Source organism: Cyprinus carpio, chromosome A22 (genome assembly GCF_018340385.1).
Source record: "Cyprinus carpio isolate SPL01 chromosome A22, ASM1834038v1, whole genome shotgun sequence".
In the NCBI taxonomy this organism is placed as follows: Eukaryota; Metazoa; Chordata; class Actinopteri; order Cypriniformes; family Cyprinidae; genus Cyprinus; species Cyprinus carpio.
The window spans coordinates 19,739,661-19,759,362 of record NC_056593.1 but is presented as its reverse complement, the minus strand read 5'-3'; the positions used below and the strand labels follow the sequence as shown (position 1 = coordinate 19,759,362).

General features: G+C 35.9%; 2 protein-coding genes across 3 annotated transcripts; both read left to right on the top strand.

Moving 5' to 3' along the window:
• The first annotated feature begins 1,093 nt into the window (after positions 1–1,093).
• On the top strand, positions 1,094–9,690 carry LOC122134929 (intestinal-type alkaline phosphatase-like). Of its 2 annotated transcripts, none has more exons than XM_042712221.1 (11): positions 1,094–1,350; positions 1,622–1,741; positions 2,878–2,993; positions 4,507–4,681; positions 4,961–5,133; positions 6,901–7,035; positions 7,119–7,194; positions 7,276–7,410; positions 7,490–7,681; positions 8,970–9,086; positions 9,164–9,690. In XM_042712221.1, the coding sequence occupies exons 1-11, from the start codon at positions 1,263–1,265 to the stop codon at positions 9,433–9,435; spliced, it is 1,599 nt and encodes a 532-aa protein (XP_042568155.1). In that variant the 5' UTR covers positions 1,094–1,262; the 3' UTR covers positions 9,436–9,690. The 2 variants fall into 2 exon arrangements, with proteins under 2 accessions (XP_042568155.1, XP_042568153.1); XM_042712219.1 differs by having other exon boundaries at positions 1,097–1,350; positions 1,619–1,741.
• Positions 9,691–11,505: 1,815 nt separating this feature from the next.
• Positions 11,506–19,392, top strand: alpi.2 (alkaline phosphatase, intestinal, tandem duplicate 2). The gene is made up of 11 exons (XM_042712218.1): positions 11,506–11,686; positions 11,774–11,890; positions 13,529–13,644; positions 13,736–13,910; positions 15,242–15,414; positions 15,516–15,641; positions 16,101–16,170; positions 16,968–17,102; positions 17,189–17,380; positions 17,859–17,975; positions 18,401–19,392. Exons 1-11 carry the CDS (start codon positions 11,521–11,523, stop codon positions 18,664–18,666), a joined length of 1,653 nt encoding a protein of 550 aa, XP_042568152.1. The 5' UTR covers positions 11,506–11,520; the 3' UTR covers positions 18,667–19,392.
• The last annotated feature ends 310 nt before the right edge of the window (positions 19,393–19,702 follow it).

The window sequence follows — 19,702 nt, the reverse complement described above, 5'->3', positions numbered from 1 at the left end:
TCCTCCTTGTCTTGACTTGTTTGGGACATGCTGAGCTCTGTAATTTCACTTCATGTCTCATTGTTTCATATGCAAATAATGTAAAATACTTCTTCAGTCAGAATTTAGAGTGACTATCTATTTTATGCCCTTGTGTAAAGATGAATACTTTTGCAAAAAAAAAAAAAAAAAAAAAAATTGGAAACAATTTACTTGTAAAAAAATATACTTAGGTTTAAACTGAATATTGTTTTTAGATACTTAATTGCATGCTAATCGCAATTAAATGAAAATGTATTATAGTTCAAATTTATATACATTTTTCTAATTAGTTTTAATTTCTGAAGTATGTAAAAAAAAAAAAAACCTAAAATATACTTTAAAGTAAATAAAAATGTTTATTATGTTTTTACTTGTAATGATGTTGCATTTTAGTAATTTCAAATAAGATACTAAAGTTAAGTGGATACATAAACATGAGTGTACTTCTTTAAAGCATGCCAAAATATTAAAACCTAATGATTTAAATTAAACTTTAAATTAAAACATTTATCTTGACTTAATTTACAAAGTGCACTTTTTAAAAGCATACTAAAGTGTGTTAAGAAACACAGTCACGTAAGTACACTTAAGTCACACTATATATTCAACCAAATAAAATAAATATAACATAAATATAACAAAAAAATATATATATATATATATATATATATATATATATGATTTACACTACAAGTGAACACTGAATACAATTAAGTGCTCATAATTTTCACAAAAGAAAAGCACAATTTTTGACAATTCAGGGCCATTCGGATCCTCCATAGTAGTACGAAACCTTTTGCAAGAACTGAAGAGCTTGACGTTTCACACATGCTGGATTGATTTTCCAAGTCATAACAGGAACAAAAAAAAGCAATATGTTTTGAACACTGCTTTTTCTCCAGCCCACTAACCATTGTATGGAAAACACACATTAGCTCAATTTCCACATCAAAGGTGGCGTTCGGCTTCCAAGAGCAGATCTCAGGAGAGCCGGGAACAGAAAGGAAGAAAAGAAACAAGGAAGAGCAGTCGGCTAAAAAAAACCCGGCAGATTTGGAAAAAATGCCAAGGTGTTTCCTGGCCCTGTGTGGTCCCCCTACGTCAGCACGAGCCTATGAGCTGTCAGGGGCCCCGGCTCGCAACACACCCCAGGTTTAAAAAGCAGGGGCTGAAGGATTGAGGAGACATTCCTTCCCAGCGTCGAGGTGTGCTGAATTTGCTCCTTTTCTCTGCAGCTCAGGATGTGTTTGGTTTACAGCCGGGCCCCCGGCGTGCTCCTCCTCTTGGCCCACCTCCTCCTGAGCACCAGCTCCAGTCTAGAGCCCGTGGGTAAGGACACAGCACTCCTATTATCCGTGTCTCTAAAATTAGCACAGGTAACATCCACTGTCGGGCTGGTGGTGTGTGGGTTGAAAGCGAATCCCGGGACTGTAGTGTAGTTTTACACTGCTTTGTAGAAAGTCTGTTCCTGTTAGCGAGGGGCTCTCAGGTCTTGTCAGGGCAGGTTTACGGTGGAGCCTCTTCAGAAGAGTTATTGCCCCAGACGGCTGCTATTTCTGAGAAGGACAGGTTGTTTATAGGGTGGTATTTGTTTTAGTAGCTGAATGGGAGAGAGAACCTGCGTACTGGAACGATCAGGCCAGGCGGACGCTGCAGGCTGCCCTCACGCTGCCACTGCGAGCGCATCGCGCCAAAAACATCATCCTCTTCCTTGGCGATGGTGAGTAACCAACCCAACCTGGTCAGTCTATGCAACTACACTCCTTTAGTGCAGTGTAGTGCCATTTCCAAGTAAGTGGTAAAGGGTTTTTTGAGGTTTCAAACACACTAAGCACTCAATATATTATATTATATTTCACATAAATATAAAACATATAAATACAGCTATGGAAAACTCTCAGTTTTTCTGGATTCACGATTTATATGTTTGAGTTAAGCGTAGTTTTTGTTTTATTTTGTAAACTACTGATGACATTTCTTGCAAATTTTAAATAAAAATGTAATTTAGAGCATTTTTCTAGCATAATATGATAAAAATGTTCAAAATAACAAAAAAGATGCCATGTTTTCAGACATGTACCCTTGGAATAACCCTGATTTTCAATCAAAAAAAAAAAAAATTGTTATTTTGACAATGTCATTTTCTGCAAAAAAAAAAAAAAAAAGTCTATTTTTATTTGAAATGTGGAAGAAATGTTATTAGACCTTTATATATATTAAAAACATTATATTAACATTTTACTCAAACCCATACATAGTAAATCCAGAGAAACTGAAAATTTTCAAGAGGTCTCATAATATTTTTTTTTCCATAGCTGTATATAAACATGTAAATATAAACATTCATAAGTACTATTTTCTCTTCCTTTATGATTTTTTTTTTGTAATTATTACACAAATAATAAACTGTCAAAGAATATATTAAAGTATGAACTGACAATGTTTTCTAACACTTAACTGCATTTCAATTGCAATTAAATGAAAATGTATTGTAGTTTAAATTTAAATTAAATGCAATTAGCTGAACTTTAGAGTGCTTTTGACCCACTTAAGTACATCTTTTCATGTACTTTCATAATTACTTCTATTATCTTTGAAATATGGTTAAAGTTACTGCTGAATGTGCTGCTCTCTTTCATCTCATGTGCAGTAATAAAAACTCACTATTTATTATGTAGGTTTTTATATAGGTGGAAAATTATGCAGTCTGGTCCACCTGTTGGGTTTATTTTGTGATAATGATTGGCTGGCTGTATATTAGCCCTTACGCACCTGCCTGTTACTTCATACCCTGTATTTTTTGTTATGGTTTTGGATTCAGGATCAGGCTGTGATATTTCTCTGTTGATCTGTCAGGGATGGGAGTGTCTACGGTTTCAGCCGCCCGTATACTGCGAGGTCAGATGGAAGGACAGTCAGGGGAGGAGACGGTTTTGGCCATGGATACATTTCCGTATGTCTCCCTGTCAAAGGTCTGATGCTTCTCATTTCCCACCTTCTTTAATCACTCATAGATAATTCATTGCAATCTTGTTGTGCAGTTATATAAAGGCAGGTTTGGGCTGTCAAACAAAGACTCAGAATTAATTAATAGAATTGTGGGGTGTCTGACCGCTTACTTAAAGCTTGAAGCTTGAAAAAGTGGTTCTTAAAAGTATTTTATTTATTCTTAATATATATTATTTATGTCTAAATATAGTTTACAAAAAGCCCCAATTATAACATAAAAACTCAAAAGTAAAATCCAAATTTTTTGGTATATTTATTAGTTTTTATGTCAGTTGTTCTAATGACATAATTTAGAATTTGTCATATGTCATATGACTCATACTTTTGACTCTTTGACGTAATTTGACTTTTCATGTCATAATTACAACTTAGTATCTCCTAATTTAGATTTTTATATCAATAAAAATTATGTTTTTTGAAGCATGTTGTTTTATTCTTACACTCTAAAAACTGCTGGGTTAAAAACAACCCAGTGCTTTGTGAAATATGGACAAACCCAGAAATTGGGTTGTTTTGACCCAGAGGTTGGGTTAAAGGTTTAATTCAACCTTCTGGGTAGTAACCCAACCACTGGGTCAAAACAGCCCAATTGACCTAACGGTAAGCCCCGCCCCCCCGTTACTGTTGCGAACTCGGACAAACAAATGGAGCTGCTAGCTGTCAGTGTGAAAACCTTGTCCCTATATCTATTTGATACATTTTGTAACATGTAACGTTCGTCACGATCGCAGTTAACAACATCCTGGATCAACACTGTTCATGCATCGCAGGGTACGATTAAATTAATTTACATTTAACCAGTTTAATATGAAGATACAGTGAAATGTAGACCTTTGTTTATGTGTTTTTGCCCTACACGGTCCAAGACGTGAGAACAGTCCGCTATTTAGTTTATATGGACTCACTAACTTTACCATTAGCTAGTTTTAGCCAGAGATACCTTGCTAAAGTGCAATATGACATTAAAGTTCTGCTTGAGCAGATGAAAATTGTAACTTAATGATCTTCCAATGTTTCTCTATGGCGCTGAAACCTACAGATGTCCGAGTTCCCCTCCCTGTGCAACTTATACTCGACTGCCATTGGCTCATCTGCGTTCAAGGGGAGAGGCTTACCAATAGGTCAACCCAGCATTTTTTAGAGTGTATGTGACAGAAATGGGCCTCCATATTGTTTTTATAGCAGCACAGGCAAAGTGTAAGATAAGAGAAGTTATCAGTTGATTGCAGGTTATGCATTCCTAATAAGTTCCGATAGCACTGCAACCTCTGATCCTGGAGAATACATGAGGATGAAGGAATGCTGATTACAGATGATCTCTATCTATGCATGACATGCCTATAATCACTATATGAATATGGATCAGAATAGGGTGTAAGAAAATTGTTTATCTACTTGTTGTATGACTAAAGTGCTATGTTTTCAACAGCAAAACTATCAGCATTTGATATACTTAGTTGATGTGTTTCCAAACAGACGTACAGTGTTGACAAGCAGGTGGCAGACAGTGCTAGCACAGCTACGGCGTACCACTGCGGTGTGAAGGCTAATGCCAAGACAGTGGGTTTGAGCGCTAAAGCAGTGGCCTATGAGTGCAACACCACATTTGGCAATGAGGTTTTCTCAGTGTTACACCGTGCCAAAGCACAAGGTATTATCCAATTAAACTCATTATCGCACTTACAGACATGCAACCAATGTTTTTCTGTTGCTGTTCTTAAAGGGACAGTTCAACCAAATACAAAGATTCTGTCATCATTTACTCGTGTTGTTTCAAAGCGTGTTGTTCAACAGAAGAAAGAAACTCATACAGGTTTGGAACAACATGAGGGTGAGTAAATGATGACAGAATCTTCATATTTGGGTGAACTGTCCCTTTGACCATGCAGGATAAATGTGCTGATGGGTGTTTGTGTGTGTATATATCCAGGCAAGTCAGTTGGCATTGTGACCACCACCAGAGTCCAGCACGCATCTCCTGCTGCTGCATACGCCCACTCCGTGAGCCGCAGCTGGTACAGCGATGCAGATGTGCCCTCCGCAGCCCGCCGACAGGGCTGCACCGATATCGCCACGCAGCTGGTGACCAACACTGACATCGATGTAAGCCATAACCCGGTTTTTGATGCCATAAGTTCAAAAATAACAGTTTGCGATGGTTTGCTGCATACCAGTGGGAGAGCCAGAGGAGTCTCCAGGGTGGCACAGGACATCTGATTGGCCACCCCAAAATTTAATACGCTACTATTTCATTTTCTTTGTTTAATCGTACTAAAATAATGATTTATTTTAGCCTTAAACTGAACAATCCATCACCCTCTATTTCCTCACCCCAAGTGAAGCAAGATCAAGATAAAAAATATAACATTATAATTAGAATGAAATAAACATGAATGAACATCAGAGGGTGTGCTGAAAGATACACTACAAGTTACTGAATGTATATAGTGAATGCAATCATTCAATCAGTGTTTCAACCAGATAACCTCAGAAAATCAATTCAGAGTCCATAAACTAGCGAGAAAAATGTAAACAAGAGAGGAGATTTTTACAAAAATTTGATTTGTTATATTTTTACTCATATAATCACTCTTTTTTATTATAATTAATAAAAATGTATAGATATGATGTTATTATAAAAATGGTCTAATATGAACTTGGTCTAATGTGAACAAATCAGTTGTTAGTTTTTAACCTTAAAGGGTTAGTTAAAAATGGTGACTTGTAACATCTTGTCCAGGGACTACGGATGTAAAAAAGCTTTTGGCTAACTCTGGTACATTTATAGGAATGTTTTATTAATGTACTACAATGTCCCTGTCAACTAAATAAAGTAAAAACAAGAAGTTCAGCTAAAAATGAAAATGTTATGTTTATCTGCTTACCCCCAAGGCATCCAAGATGTAGGTGACTTTGTTTCTTCAATAGAACACAAACTGAGCAGTTTAACTTAAACTGTTGCAGTCTGTCAATCCTGTAATGTCATGGTCTTGAGAGTCATAAAACAAACGCAAACAAAACCAAATTAAATCCTCTGGCTCGTGACGATATACTGATGTGTAAAGACACAAAACGATCAGTCTGTGCAAGAAACTGAACAGTATTTATATAGTTTTTTACCTCTGATTTTCACCGCAATGTCTAAACTGTCCTGAGCACATTCGCGTCTTCTTCTTCAGCCGTTAGGTGTCTTCTTCTTCTTGCTTTACGGCAGATCGCAGATTTTTAAGTGCATTACCGCCACCCATCTCTCAAGTGAACCATTGACATTCCCAATTGAGATTGTAGATAGAGTGTCAATGGTCCATTTGAGAGATAGGTGGCGGCAATGCACTTATAAGTCTGCGATCCACCATAAAACAAGAAGAAGAAGAAGACGCCTCATGTGCAGGCTGAAGAAGAAGACAAATTTTTTTTGAAGAAGTTTTCAAAAGTTTTATTTTTCAGGCCCCCAAAATGCTGTTGACATGTCAACGAAAGGCCAAACGCATAAAATGTTTTCTGTTTTTAAACCTTTTACCATGAAAACGCCCCCTAAATTTCAGAAAACTAGATAAAATTGCTGTGTAGATGATTCTAATAAAACAGCTGAGGGAGTAATGGGAAACTTGACACATACTTAGAGTTTTGTTATTTTTAATGGATTATTTTATATATTGTTGTTTCCATTCACCACTATAGAAGTTTACACAACCATGATGACTTCTGCTTCTGAGAACCCTGAAAACATGAAAACTGAACACTCAATGGTGTCTTTTAAATACCAAACGCATAATTGAAGCAGTCAAAATTTATGTCAAGAAACCTAAAAATGTTAACATTTTTGAGAGAGAGAAGTTAGCAAATTTTGAATATGTGTCTCCATCGTAGGTAATTCTTGGCGGTGGACGCATGTACATGACACCCAAGGGTACCCCTGATCCAGAATACCCCTCTTCATCCTCTCGCAAAGGGGATCGCAAAGACAAAAAGAACCTCATTGACGTCTGGCTAAGTGCTCGTAAGGTATCTCAAAGAAATCCATTTATCGCAGCACAAATTGTGATTCTAAACCACAATCTTACATCATGATCTGCTTTGTTTATTAGGGAAGGAACGCCCAATATGTCTGGAACAAAGAGCAGCTTACTGCAGTGAATGTTGAAACGACAGACTGCCTGATGGGTAATGCCGGTTTACAAAGATTTGACTGACTTGCAATATTTGTCTGCCAATATGACATTCTGATTCATATTTCTCATTCAGGGCTGTTTGAACCCAAAGACATGAGGTTTGAAGAGTTCAGGAATCGCACCCGTGACCCCTCTATAGTGGACATGACAGAGAAAGCCATTCAAATCCTCAGCAAGAATCCTAAAGGGTTTTTTCTCTTTGTGGAAGATAAGTATTTACTTACTCTGGTGTTACACTTGTCAAGATACTCTGCTAATAATGAATCGTGTGTCTGTTTGTGCTTTACGAGGTAGAATAGACCATGGACACCATGATGGGGTTGCCAAGCTTGCTCTGACTGAAACCATCATGTTTGACCAGGCAATCCAGAGAGCGTCTGAGCTGACCAGTGAATCAGACACTCTTACTGTTGTCACTGCAGATCATTCCCATGTCTTCACTTTTGGTGGAAATACACCACGAGGGAACCCTATTTTTGGTACATCTTAGTTTACTTCATGTCATGGAATTGATATAATTACAATGTCATTTCTGTAATTAAAACTCTCAGAGAGATTAGCATGGTAATATATATGGCTATGTTAATGTATTTGGTCTTGCTGGAATAGAACTGCTGCTGTGGCCAAGCATGTACTGAGACTTGCTACTGCCAATACATCTACAACATGCTGCTGTGAGCATGTAAGAAATACTGCTGCAGCACATATAACATATAAGATATAATCCCCATATACTGTATAACACACATGAAATCACAGCATAGCAGATCTATACAGGTGGAGCTGGGGAGGTGGGGGTTATCTGAAGATTAGCCAAGTATTTGAATGTTGAACAGCAAGCTCATTGGCTGCTGAGGCAAAAAGAAACCAATCACCTGCTCCATGTTAATAATGATGTGATTACATCAGATTGAGTTAGAACCTATCGGCCTGCTCCATCTAGAGTTTCGTGACAGAACTTTGTTTTACAACGAAAGGCATACTAATATACTATGTCTGTAGTATGTATACTGTGCAAAAGTACTGTAGATCCTCCCTATTTTCCCCTTTCTTTGTGCTTTCAGCCTTCGTTTAGCCTACTAAGTTAGCATAGCATTAACCGGTTAAGATCTTTTGATTATCTAGAACAAGACACCAAAAATAATTAAAAAAGTAATAACGTAAACAGCTACCATTTTTACTTTGACTCATTTAATCAGACTATTGAAAGTTAAGAATGTTAAATATGTACTTTAAGGTAACAAACTAGAAACTGCTTCCCTTGCAAAAAAAAAAGTGTTTAATTGTACTGAATGTGCACTTGTAGTGTACTTCAAATCTTAAAAGTATATTACAAAACTGTACTTGCGGATAATATAATATTCATGAAATAAAAGCTACTGAAGTGTACTTAAAGTGAGAACGCTTTAACAATTCTGTTTCTTAACACACTTGAGTACACTTTTAAAAAAGTACCATTCAGTGGGTTGTTACATATGTGTAGTTACACAAACATTAGGACTGTAGATACTATGTTCCAATGTGTACTTACACTGTGGTTACACACTATGTACACATCTAGTTACCATGTAAGTACACAGGTATTAGGGACACCTAATATAAAGTGGGACCTTCTGAATAACATGCTATCACACTACTTATTTTGTAGTATGTAGTATGAATACTTAGTACAGTGTGTGAATTTTCTGGAGAGCTGGCGTTGCATTGCACAGCCATTGTTTCAGTTTTTTTATTATTATTATTATTATTATTTTATCTTTCTTTCAGGTCTGGCACCCAAGAAGGGTGAGGATAGTCTTCCATACACTAGTATATTGTATGCTAATGGACCAGGATACAATTATGTGAACGGAACAAGAGGAAATGTTTCAGCAGTGGATCATTGTAAGTGCTGACATAATTTACTATCTGTCCATTATATTGCTGTCAAACACTAAAATCATACCTTATTCTATTTGTAGATAGTGAAGAGTACATGCAACAAGCTGCTGTTCCTTTAGAATCAGAGACACATGGAGGGGAAGATGTGGCTATCTACGCAAAAGGCCCAATGGCTCATCTTTTTCACGGAGTCAAAGAACAGAATTATGTGGCCCATGTGATGGCTTATGCAGCGTGTCTTGAGCCATACACTAACTGCCCACTGCATCTTGATGGCTCAGGGGGCTGTAAAATCACTCTTTCAGGGCCTCTTGTCTCAATAACCGGCGTGTTTTGGCTTGTCATGAGATGATCGACTCTACTGCATGAGTGATTGAGGCTCCAGGACTCTTTGGGGCTTTTTTGAGATTTATAACCCAAATAGTTTATATTGAAGTTTGGTGCTCTGCAGAATTGCAATGCTGTGTATATAAATGTAAAGTTTTTTTTTCATGGATGTATTTTATAACCAGATATTTTTGTATATATTGCAAAATGGAAGACTCTTTTGCACTGTGACTATAAATTTCAAACATGTGAGAACAATAAACTTTCTAAAAAAACATTACTCACATTGTCAATGTTATCAGCCTTGTGATTAAACTTGTCAGAAAAAGCCGTCAGATATCGAAAGCAATTATATATCCATTACTGTATGAGGGGGTTGAAAACTAGCTGTAAGGTCATGATAAACATATCTATAAATCTTAATTACATTTGATTTAAATCCAGTTCCAGTGACTATTTTGCATGCAGGGAATGCATGAACTGATAAATGCTGAGTGCAATGCAGTTTACATTGTATAAAAGCATTTGCCAGATCCATAAATGTAAATAATGTTGTGCACTTTTAGACATGGACCATCAGCAAGGCAGATTAATCAATATTTTGCACGCTATATTTACAGGCGATCTTGTTGATTCACTGATTTATTGTAGGATCAAAAGTGTACTTTGCACAGAACAGTGCAGTACAGTACAGTACATTTTAGCAAGGAACAGAAGAGAATAAAGAACAGAACAATTTAGTAAATTGTAAGTTCAGAACAGAAATGCACAGAGCAGGTTAGACGAGTACATTTTCATAATTCAGTTTAGTGCAGATCACTGAATTTCACTACAAAACAGAACAGTATCGTTCAATGCAGAACAGAACACTTCAGTAAGGAATTAGACAGTACAGAACAGTTAACAAATAAAATTTATAAGAGCAGTAAAGTTCATTTAAGAAATATATATTGTAGTAAAGAACAGCACAGTTCACTAAGGAACAGTAAAATTCAGTAAAGAACAGAACAGTGAAGCGCAGTTCAGCACAGAACGAAACAATTCAGAATAGAACAATTCTGTAAAGAACAGTTTCAGTTTATTCAATCAGTTCAGTGAAGATCAATTCACTAAAGAACAGTTCAGAATAGAAGTCTCAATTTATTCAGTCAGTTTAGTGCAGATCAGTTCACTAAAGAACAGTTCAGAATAGAACAGTCTCAATTTATTCAGTCAGTTCAGTGCAGATCAGTTCACTAAAGAACAGTTCAGAATAGAACAGTTCTGTAAAGAACAGTTTCAATTTATTCAGTCAGTTCAGTGCAGATTAGTTCACTAAAGAACAGTTCAGAATAGAACAGTTTCAATTTATTCAGTCAGTTCAGTGCAGATCAGTTCACTAAAGAACAGTTCAGAATTGAACAGTTCAGTAAAGAACAGGAAAAAACATAGAAAAATTTAGACCAGAACAGTCTTGAGCTGCATATTACTGTAAATAATGGTTCAGTTCAGTAAAGAATAGAACAGTACTAAACAGTTCAGTAAAGAACAGTATAGGGCAGAGATGTTCAGCGTAGAACAGAGCAATTAACTGAAGAACAGTACCATACAGAACAATTCAGTAAGGAACAGAAAAGTGCAGTGCAGTTCAGCACAGAACAAAACAATCCAGTACTGCACAGAACAGCTCAAAAGGGTAAAGCACAGAATGGTTTAAATCAGTAGAGTTTAATTTTTGATTTTTAATTTAGTTCAGTGCAGATCAGTTGATTCATATACAGTTCAGAACAGAATAGAATTGAACAGTTCAGTGAAGAACAGAATAGTGCACTGCAGTGCAGTTCAGAAAAGAACAGAACAATTCAGTAAATAATTGGACAGTACAGAACAGTTTAATTCGATAGGTTCAGTTACTAACTGTACATTGCAATAAAGTACGGTATATTTCAAAATAACTGTAAAGAACAGTATAGCACATAAAAGCGCAATTCACTAAAGCCCAGGTCAGAAAAAGAAAACCACAGAACAGTACAGCAATTCATTCAAATCAGTTTTCATAGCATATCATATGGTCACGAATGATCAGTATGATCATAAGTTCATGTTGCAAAAGAGGGAATGGGAACTACAAATGACCTTTGTTCTGAGAGAAGGCTATAAACAGAAGGGCATCAAATTGTCTTACAGAGCTGTCCGTGCTGCTGCAGTCGAGCAAACCATGGCCACACAACATACCCTACTGATTATTGGAATATTTGTTTTAGCAGGATTTGATGGATGTTTCTCCGTTATTCCTGGTAAGTGCTATTCCACAGTTAGCAATTATTCTTTTTCTCCCCAAACAAAGAGAATGAAATAGTGTTTCTTTTCTGGAATCAATTTAGAAGAGGAGCAGAACCCAAACTTCTGGTATGTTAAGGGTAAACAGGCTCTTCATACATCCCTCTCCATGAAGCCCAACCTGCAACGTGCTAAAAATCTCATTCTCTTCCTCGGAGATGGTGAGTTAAATAGAAACCACTTTTTTATTTTAATTTTTTTTTTTCTTATTTCTTTTTTTTTTTTTTTTTTTTGTATTTTATAATCCAGTATGTATATTATCTTGCACCCTGAACAATTTTAGCCACAAATTAGCCTTCTAGACATTTCTAGATTTGGGGATTTTGTCCAAATTTATTTGCCAAATACAGTAAATCTTAAATAAATCTGAATTTTGGATTGCAGTTCTGCAAAGTAAAGATCCGTTCACATCAAGAACGATAACTATAAAGATAAATATTACGTTAACTGTACTGGCATCTAGACTAACAGACTATAATGTCTGTGCATACTGCAATTATGTTGTCAGCAACTTTCAGTGCTCAAGCTCTTTAAAGTCTGGTGGATTCTGATTGGCTGTCAATGCTTTTATCATTCATCGTCTGGAATAAAATTCATTCTCATAGTGATTCCTATTGTTAACTAAAGCTAAAACTATTAAGATTGTGCTCTGTAAATGAAATGAAGCTGAAATTAAATTATTAGATTAATTATAATTAATTGATTCATTTACACACACTAAAAAATAAATTAGAAACTGTTATAGCACTGTTATAAAGGTGACACACTGTTATTACATATTACACTAGTGACCAAAGTCCTAATAAACATTTCACAAAAGATTAGATTAGATAATCAGATTGTTTGCTGCAGGATCGCTTAATCAGTTGTACTTATTTAACTAATATATTGAATGTTGTAAAACTAATCAATAGATCATACCAAAAGGATACTGTATTTAATACAGATAAAATTGATAATATTACTGCATGGACTAAGATAACCAATAAATCATAAATTACTTATGCAGTTAGTTATATGTAGAAACTGCTATAAAATTTTAAATCCGTCTAAAGATGCAAACTATGGAAGCCCGTTTCCACCACTGAATAAAAAATAAAAATGGTAATTTAGACTTTTTATCTCACATCTACCATAACAAACACACAACACTTTTTTTTTTTCCTCTCTCAAATTTGCGAGTTTGTATCCCCCAATTCTGACTTTTTTCTTTTGCGAGTTTGTATCCCCCTTTGCGAGTTTGTATCCCCCAATTCTGACTTTTTTCTTGCAATTCTTACTTATAAACTCACAATTGAGATCCCAATTCTGACTTTTTTCTTGCAATTCTTACTTATAAACTCACAATTGAGATGGGGGGGGGTCCTTACAGTTCCGAGCTTACAGTATATCTCACAATTCTGACTTTTTCTCAGAATTGCATGATATAAACTCACAATTGCCTGTTACAAAAGTCAGAACTGCAAGATGTAAACTTGCAATTCTGAAAAATAAAATCACAATTCTGAAATAAAGCCGCAATTGGTTTTTTTTTTTAGTTTTTTTCTCAGGATTATGAGTTTATATCTTGCAATTCTGACATTATAATACACAGTTTTGAGTTTATGTCATGCAGTTCTCTGAAAAAAAAAGGTCAGAATTATGAGATAAAAGTCGCAACTATCTTTTTTATTTATTATTCAGTGGCAGAAACATGCTTCCATAGCAAACTCAAGGATATATTGATAGAATTTTTACGAATAAATACATGTCTTATGTGGCTTAAAGTTGTGCAATGTGTTCTTTTTGACATGCAATAGGCATGGGAATCAGCACTGTGACTGCAGCAAGAATTATGAAGGGACAGATGGAAGGGAAGACAGGAGAGGAGAGCGTCCTAGCCATGGACACATTCCCTCATCTCGCTCTCTCCAAGGTGCAGAAAACTCACTGGCTAGATTGATGATAGACTGACAGATCTGAATACTCTTAACAATAATACTGTGTTTGTTTTTGTCCCTGTGTAGACCTACAATGTCGATCAGCAGATGCCTGACAGCGCAGCAACAGCCACTGCATATCTCTGTGGTGTGAAGGCAAACTATGGCACTCTGGGCCTCAGTGCAGCTGCACGCCGCAGAGACTGCAGTTCTTCTAAAGGCAATGAGGTCAAATCAATTCTGCATCAGGCAAAGATGGCAGGTAATTGCAAGGAAGACTAAACACATGGACAGTTAACTTATTAATGCACTGATTTTTCCCTCAGGTGTTCAGAGTAAAGCAGATGTTCAGTTCAGAGTTAACCATATGAACATATTGTGCATTACTTTTGAAATTTGAAATGTATTTTGCATGTAAAGATGATTTCAAAACTGCAAAATTAGGGACTGGTGGGTACATGTGGAATACACATCCATTTGAGTGAAAAACCAACAAACTTGTGACTATATCTCACAAGTGCAACTTCATATCTCATAATTTCAACTTCGATTCTCGTAATTCTTACTACAGTGACTTTATTTCTTTATATTTCACAATGTGACTTTATATCGCAATTGTGATGTTATGTAATCATTACTATTTATCATCGTTACAACTTTATACCGCACAATTTTGACTTCTTGCCATCACGACTTCATCGCAATTACAACTTTGTTTCACACAATCTGTTGTTATTTCATCTTTTTTCATGTAATTGTGAAAATATCCCACATCATAACCATTATAACTTTTAACTTACTACCTACAAACCAACAATACCCACAATATCTATTATCTTACAATACTGACTATATTTCTGTATCGCACAATGTGACTTCATATCTCAATTGCGACTTATTTACCTCACAATTTCAACTTCTTTTTTGACGTTATTGTGACTTTATTAAAATTACAGCTTAATATCACACATTCTAAACCCCACCTTTGGAACTCCCTTCCCCTGATATTCGTAACAGTGATTGCCTGCTGACTTTTAAAACACGTCTTAAGACATATATTTTTATATAGGCTTTCTCATAATGTTTTATAGAGTCTTTAGTGCACTTTATCTGTATATGCGGAGTGTTTGGTGTGGGTTTTTTCTTTTTTTTTTTTTTTTTTTTTTTACTGTGTAGTGATTTGTTTTTTTTATTTATTTTTTATCTGTGCTTGGTTGTGAGGTGACCTTGGGTGTTTTGAAAGGCACCATTAAATAAAATGCATTATTATTATTATTATTATTATATCTCATAATTTCAACTTTATGTCTAATAACTGTGACTTTACGGTATATATCTCACAATTGCCACTTTATGTGTCACAATTTGAACTTTATATCTTAATTTATCTCTCCCAATAATGACTTTGAACTTGTGACTCATTTTCATACAGTTTGACAGAACAGCTTGAACATTACTACCCTTTGTACTTTCATTTATATCTTTTAATGGGTTGAGGCTGATCTAATCTTTGACAACGCCACACTGTTGAAGGCAGTATAGGTTACGTAATTTGCTCATAATAATTACCTTGGACTGGTTTTGTATTTTCAGGGAAGTCTGTTGGCATAGTGAGCACGGCACGTGTCCAGCATGCATCACCTGCCGCCAGTTACTCCCACACCCCTGAAAGAGGCTGGTACAGCGATAAAGATCTGCCCTCTGAAGCCGTCACAGGTGGATGCAAGGACATTGCATACCAACTCGTCCATAATACTGATATAAACGTAAGACCCTAAACTGGTAAACTTCGCACAGCATTGAACTATAGATAATAAGTTGCTGACTACAGTCTCACTTGTGAAATCCCTCTGTAATTTTATTGTAGGTTATTTTAGGTGGCGGCAGGCAGTACATGTTTCCCAATGAAATGGTTGATCCTGAATACGCCACAGTTACGGGAAGCCGAAAGGACAAAACAAACCTTGTTGATGTGTGGTTAAGAAGCAGAAATGTAAGTCAAACAACTACTAAAAATGAAAATTCTGTCATCATTTATTTACCCTCATGAAGTTACAAAACTAAATTTTGGAACACAAAAGGAGATGTTTGGAAGAATGTCCTGGTTGCTCTTTTCCATACATTGGAATGAGGATTTTTTTTTTTTTTTTTTTTTTTTAAATTGAAGTCAATATTTATGCATATCTCGCACCATTTGCAAATCTCATTCATGCATGTCCATACTCAATTGTCACAAGAGCCAACCCAAGGTCATGATTGATGTGACACTTTAATGCGTGACTCGAGCTATCCATTCCCATTCAATCCAATGGCAGTTTTGGTCAGTTCACATATTGGGTAACATCTCCATTTGTGTTCTGTGGAAGAAAGTCAGTCTCTAGAACAACACGAGGATGAGTCAATTTTGGACTAACTATACCTAACACCAAACAACCACTTTTTTTTTCTTTAGAATGCCAAATATGTGTGGAATAAAAATGATTTCGATGCTGTCAATGAGCACAAAACTGATTACTTGATGGGTAAGGCCACCTCCTCCTCCATTTGGAAAGAAACCCTCCACCTGTTATGTTGATCTACATCCTTACAGCTTAAAATTACTATCAGTGGTTCTCAACCTTTTTGATTCCAAAGTCCCCCATAGTCCACAACAATATTCAAAGGCTCCATGACTTTTCCAGTAGTTTTAATCCTTACTAAATGTATTAAATGAAAAAGCATTAAGGATAATGATTCTTTATTTATTTATTTAACTTTTTTAATGTCTACCCAATAAAATATTTTAGAGTTTGAGTAGAAAAGGCTCATATATCTAGGCTTTTCAAGACTGTGGGAATCCTGGTTCTTCTAAGGAAACAAACAATTGTTGAGAGAGGTGAATTACAATAAGAAATATCTGGATTTTTTTAGTTACTTTAGTTCATTTTAATGCTTCTCGAGGCCCCCTTGTAAGTTTGTACCCAACTGTAAAAAAAAAAAATTAAGTTATAGAGAATAGAGTAATAGAGAAATAGAAATACAATTTCTATTTAAAAATTTCACAATAAATACAACGTATTACTTGCTGTATCTTTGTAATTAATTGTGACACTTACTAGCAATTTGTGAGACAATTTTTCAACACCAATTTTTTCCAGTATAGTGGAGCCCGGCCTCCTGGTTGAGAACCACTGATTTATATGGTCTACGTCATAAAAACAAGTCATTTTCAATAATCACCTAATCACATTTCTTGGTTAAATTGGTAATATATATATCACATTTTAAATCAGTAATTCTCAATGTGTTTTAATGCTGTTGTTTTAATTGTTGCGCTCAGGGCTTTTTGAGCCAAAGGACACCAGGTACGAGCTGGAACGCGATCCTTCAATGGACCCATCGTTGACTGAAATGGTGGAAAAAGCCATCAAGATTCTTCGCAGAAACTCGAAAGGATTCTACCTCTTCGTGGAAGATAAGCTGATATTATGTCTTGTTTCTATTGCGTAGCCCATATGATGTGTTGAGTGTACTTATGCTTGTGTGTTTTCTTTCCTTTACGTGGGCGAATAGATCATGGCCATCACGCAGGGCAGGCCAAGTACGCTTTGACGGAGGCTGTGGAATTTGACAGGGCCATTGCACGGGCGGCTGAGCTGACGAGTGAACTCGACACCTTGTCCGTGGTCACTGCTGACCATTCCCATGTGTTTTCCTTCGGTGGCTACTCTTACAGGGGCAATTCTGTGCTAGGTACACAAACACCAAATTCTTCCATGAGCTGCTGAAAACCAAACTTACTGCACATGGCTTGAAAGGATAGTTTACCAAAAACAATTGAAATTCTGTCATCATTTACTCAAACCTTTTGTCGTTTCTAACTTTTAAGACTTTCTTAAGAAGATATTTTGGAAAAATGTCTTGTTTAAACAGTGAAAGTCAATTAGGATGCAATATTTTGTTGTTTTGGACGCTACTGACTTTCGCTGTATGGACAAAAACTGTTGAAACATTCTTCAGAATATCTTCTTTTGTGTTCCTCAGAAGAAAGAGAGCCGTACTGGTTTGGAACAACATGATGGAGGGTAAATGATGACAAAAAATTGGGGGTTTTGAATGAGCCATTATTTCCGCTTAGGTTTTGAAATATTTGCCCAGTAGAAATACATGTTTCTCAGCAAGAACAGATTTGATGGTATTAGGGGATTATTATTTACTTTTTTGTTTTTAGGCGTTTCTTATTCAAAAGCAGAGGATGGTAAGAGCTTTACTAATGCACTTTACGGGAACGGTCCAGGATACCAGATGGGGGATGGAACTCGTCCTGACATGAATGAGACAGTCTCAAGTAAGTTTTATGAGTTTAATTGTTATTCCCTCAGGTGCAGAAGAGCATTTTTAAGTCCATGGCACATGCTCTGTGTTTTGGCAATGCAGACGCCCCATCTTGTGGTCATGCGTGTTACAGCAAAAAAATCTAACAAAACTCTTTTCTCTCACATTAAAGGTAGAATTCACCAAAAACACTGCACCAAAAATCATTGCACTAAACGATCATATGACTCCTGAAGACTTGAAATATAGCAAATCAGTTGTATTTATGGTGTTTTTTTTTTTTTTTTTTGAAACTCCTGATATGTGAACATTTTTTAAAATCTCACTTTTTGTGTCTCAAATCAGAAAAGTCACACTGTATGAGTTTGTTACAATGATCATTTTTGATAATTAATAACTGTATAATGTAGTTGATTCATATCTGACTGTTCTTCGCAGGCAGTGATGAATATCTTCAGCAGGCTGCTGTACCTCTAGATTCAGAAACTCATGGTTCTGAGGATGTCGCTATTTTTGCCAAAGGCCCAATGGCCCACCTCTTCCACGGAGTCCAAGAGCAAAGCTACATACCTCATGCTATGGCTTACGCTGCCTGTATTGAGCCCTACACTGACTGCCTGCTAGAAGACTATGGTGTTTGCACTCAGTTCAGCCTCATGGTTCTTATGCTGAGCTTGCTGTCCTCACTCACATTCCTGATATAATGTGACTAAAGGGGGTGGGGTGTAATTTACACAGCATTCTTTTATATTTGCATCCCAATACATTTGCACATTTTTCCCATTTAACTGCAACATTTAGACAACCGACAGAAAAGCAGGATAACTTCTGCATTGGATCTGTGTTTGCAATTAATGTTGGTTGAGATATAATTTAAATCCTCTGTGAGGACATGAATAAGCGGTGGAAAAGGGCTGATTAATGTATGCCAATAAAATCTGCAAATCCAAGAAGCTGTGCTTACATTTACATTGTACTCACGTTTCTTTAGTGACCCTAAAAACACTGAACAAATGGCAATGTAAATGTATTTTATATATATATATATATATATATATATATATATATATATATATATATATATATATATATATATATATATATATATATATATATATATAAAATTAGATTCAAATATTTACCATCAAAATGCTGACTATTATGAATATTGTGGATATTGGGAATAGTGTGATCAAATGGTGTCATCTTCAGGTAAAAGACAATAAGTAGTTTAAAACATATCAACTGTGCTATTGTTTCAAACGAGTAAGATGTGTAAATCCCTTAAATGTATTGTGAGATGTGATATTTTTATAACAGTAATTAACCTACAATACATTTTGTTTGTACATGGAAGAGGACTTACCTCGCAAGTTCATACGTGAGACTGAAAAACATTCAAAGAAAGAATAAACCTCATTCCACCTTCATCCATCCTGTACTTCATGGGTCCTTTTAAAAATCTGGTGAATTAATTAATTAATTTAAATTAAAATACATTTTAATTTGAAAGAAAATTAAAGGGATAGTTCACCCAAAAATTTAAATTAGCCCATGATTTACTCACCCTCAGGGCATCCTAGGCGTATCTGACATTCCTCTTCCAGATGAAGTCACAGTTATATTAAAAATGTCCTGGCTCTTCCAAGCTGTATAATGGCAGTGAATGGTGCCCCTGTTTTTGAAGCCTAAAAACTGCATCCATCTATCATAAAACTACTCCACACGGCTCCAGGGTGT

Coding starts and splice junctions, on each gene's coding strand:
- LOC122134929 (XM_042712219.1), top strand. CDS start 1,263: ATGTGTTTGGTTTACAGCCGGGCCCCCGGCGTGCTCCTCCTCTTGGCC. Junction 7,036..7,118: donor TCTGGCTAAGTGCTCGTAAG/GTATCTCAAAGA, acceptor TTTGTTTATTAG/GGAAGGAACGCCCAATATGT. Junction 7,682..8,969: donor ACGAGGGAACCCTATTTTTG/GTACATCTTAGT, acceptor TCTTTCTTTCAG/GTCTGGCACCCAAGAAGGGT.
- alpi.2 (XM_042712218.1), top strand. CDS start 11,521: ATGACCTTTGTTCTGAGAGAAGGCTATAAACAGAAGGGCATCAAATTG. Junction 13,911..15,241: donor GCATCAGGCAAAGATGGCAG/GTAATTGCAAGG, acceptor TTGTATTTTCAG/GGAAGTCTGTTGGCATAGTG. Junction 16,171..16,967: donor CAAAACTGATTACTTGATGG/GTAAGGCCACCT, acceptor TGTTGCGCTCAG/GGCTTTTTGAGCCAAAGGAC.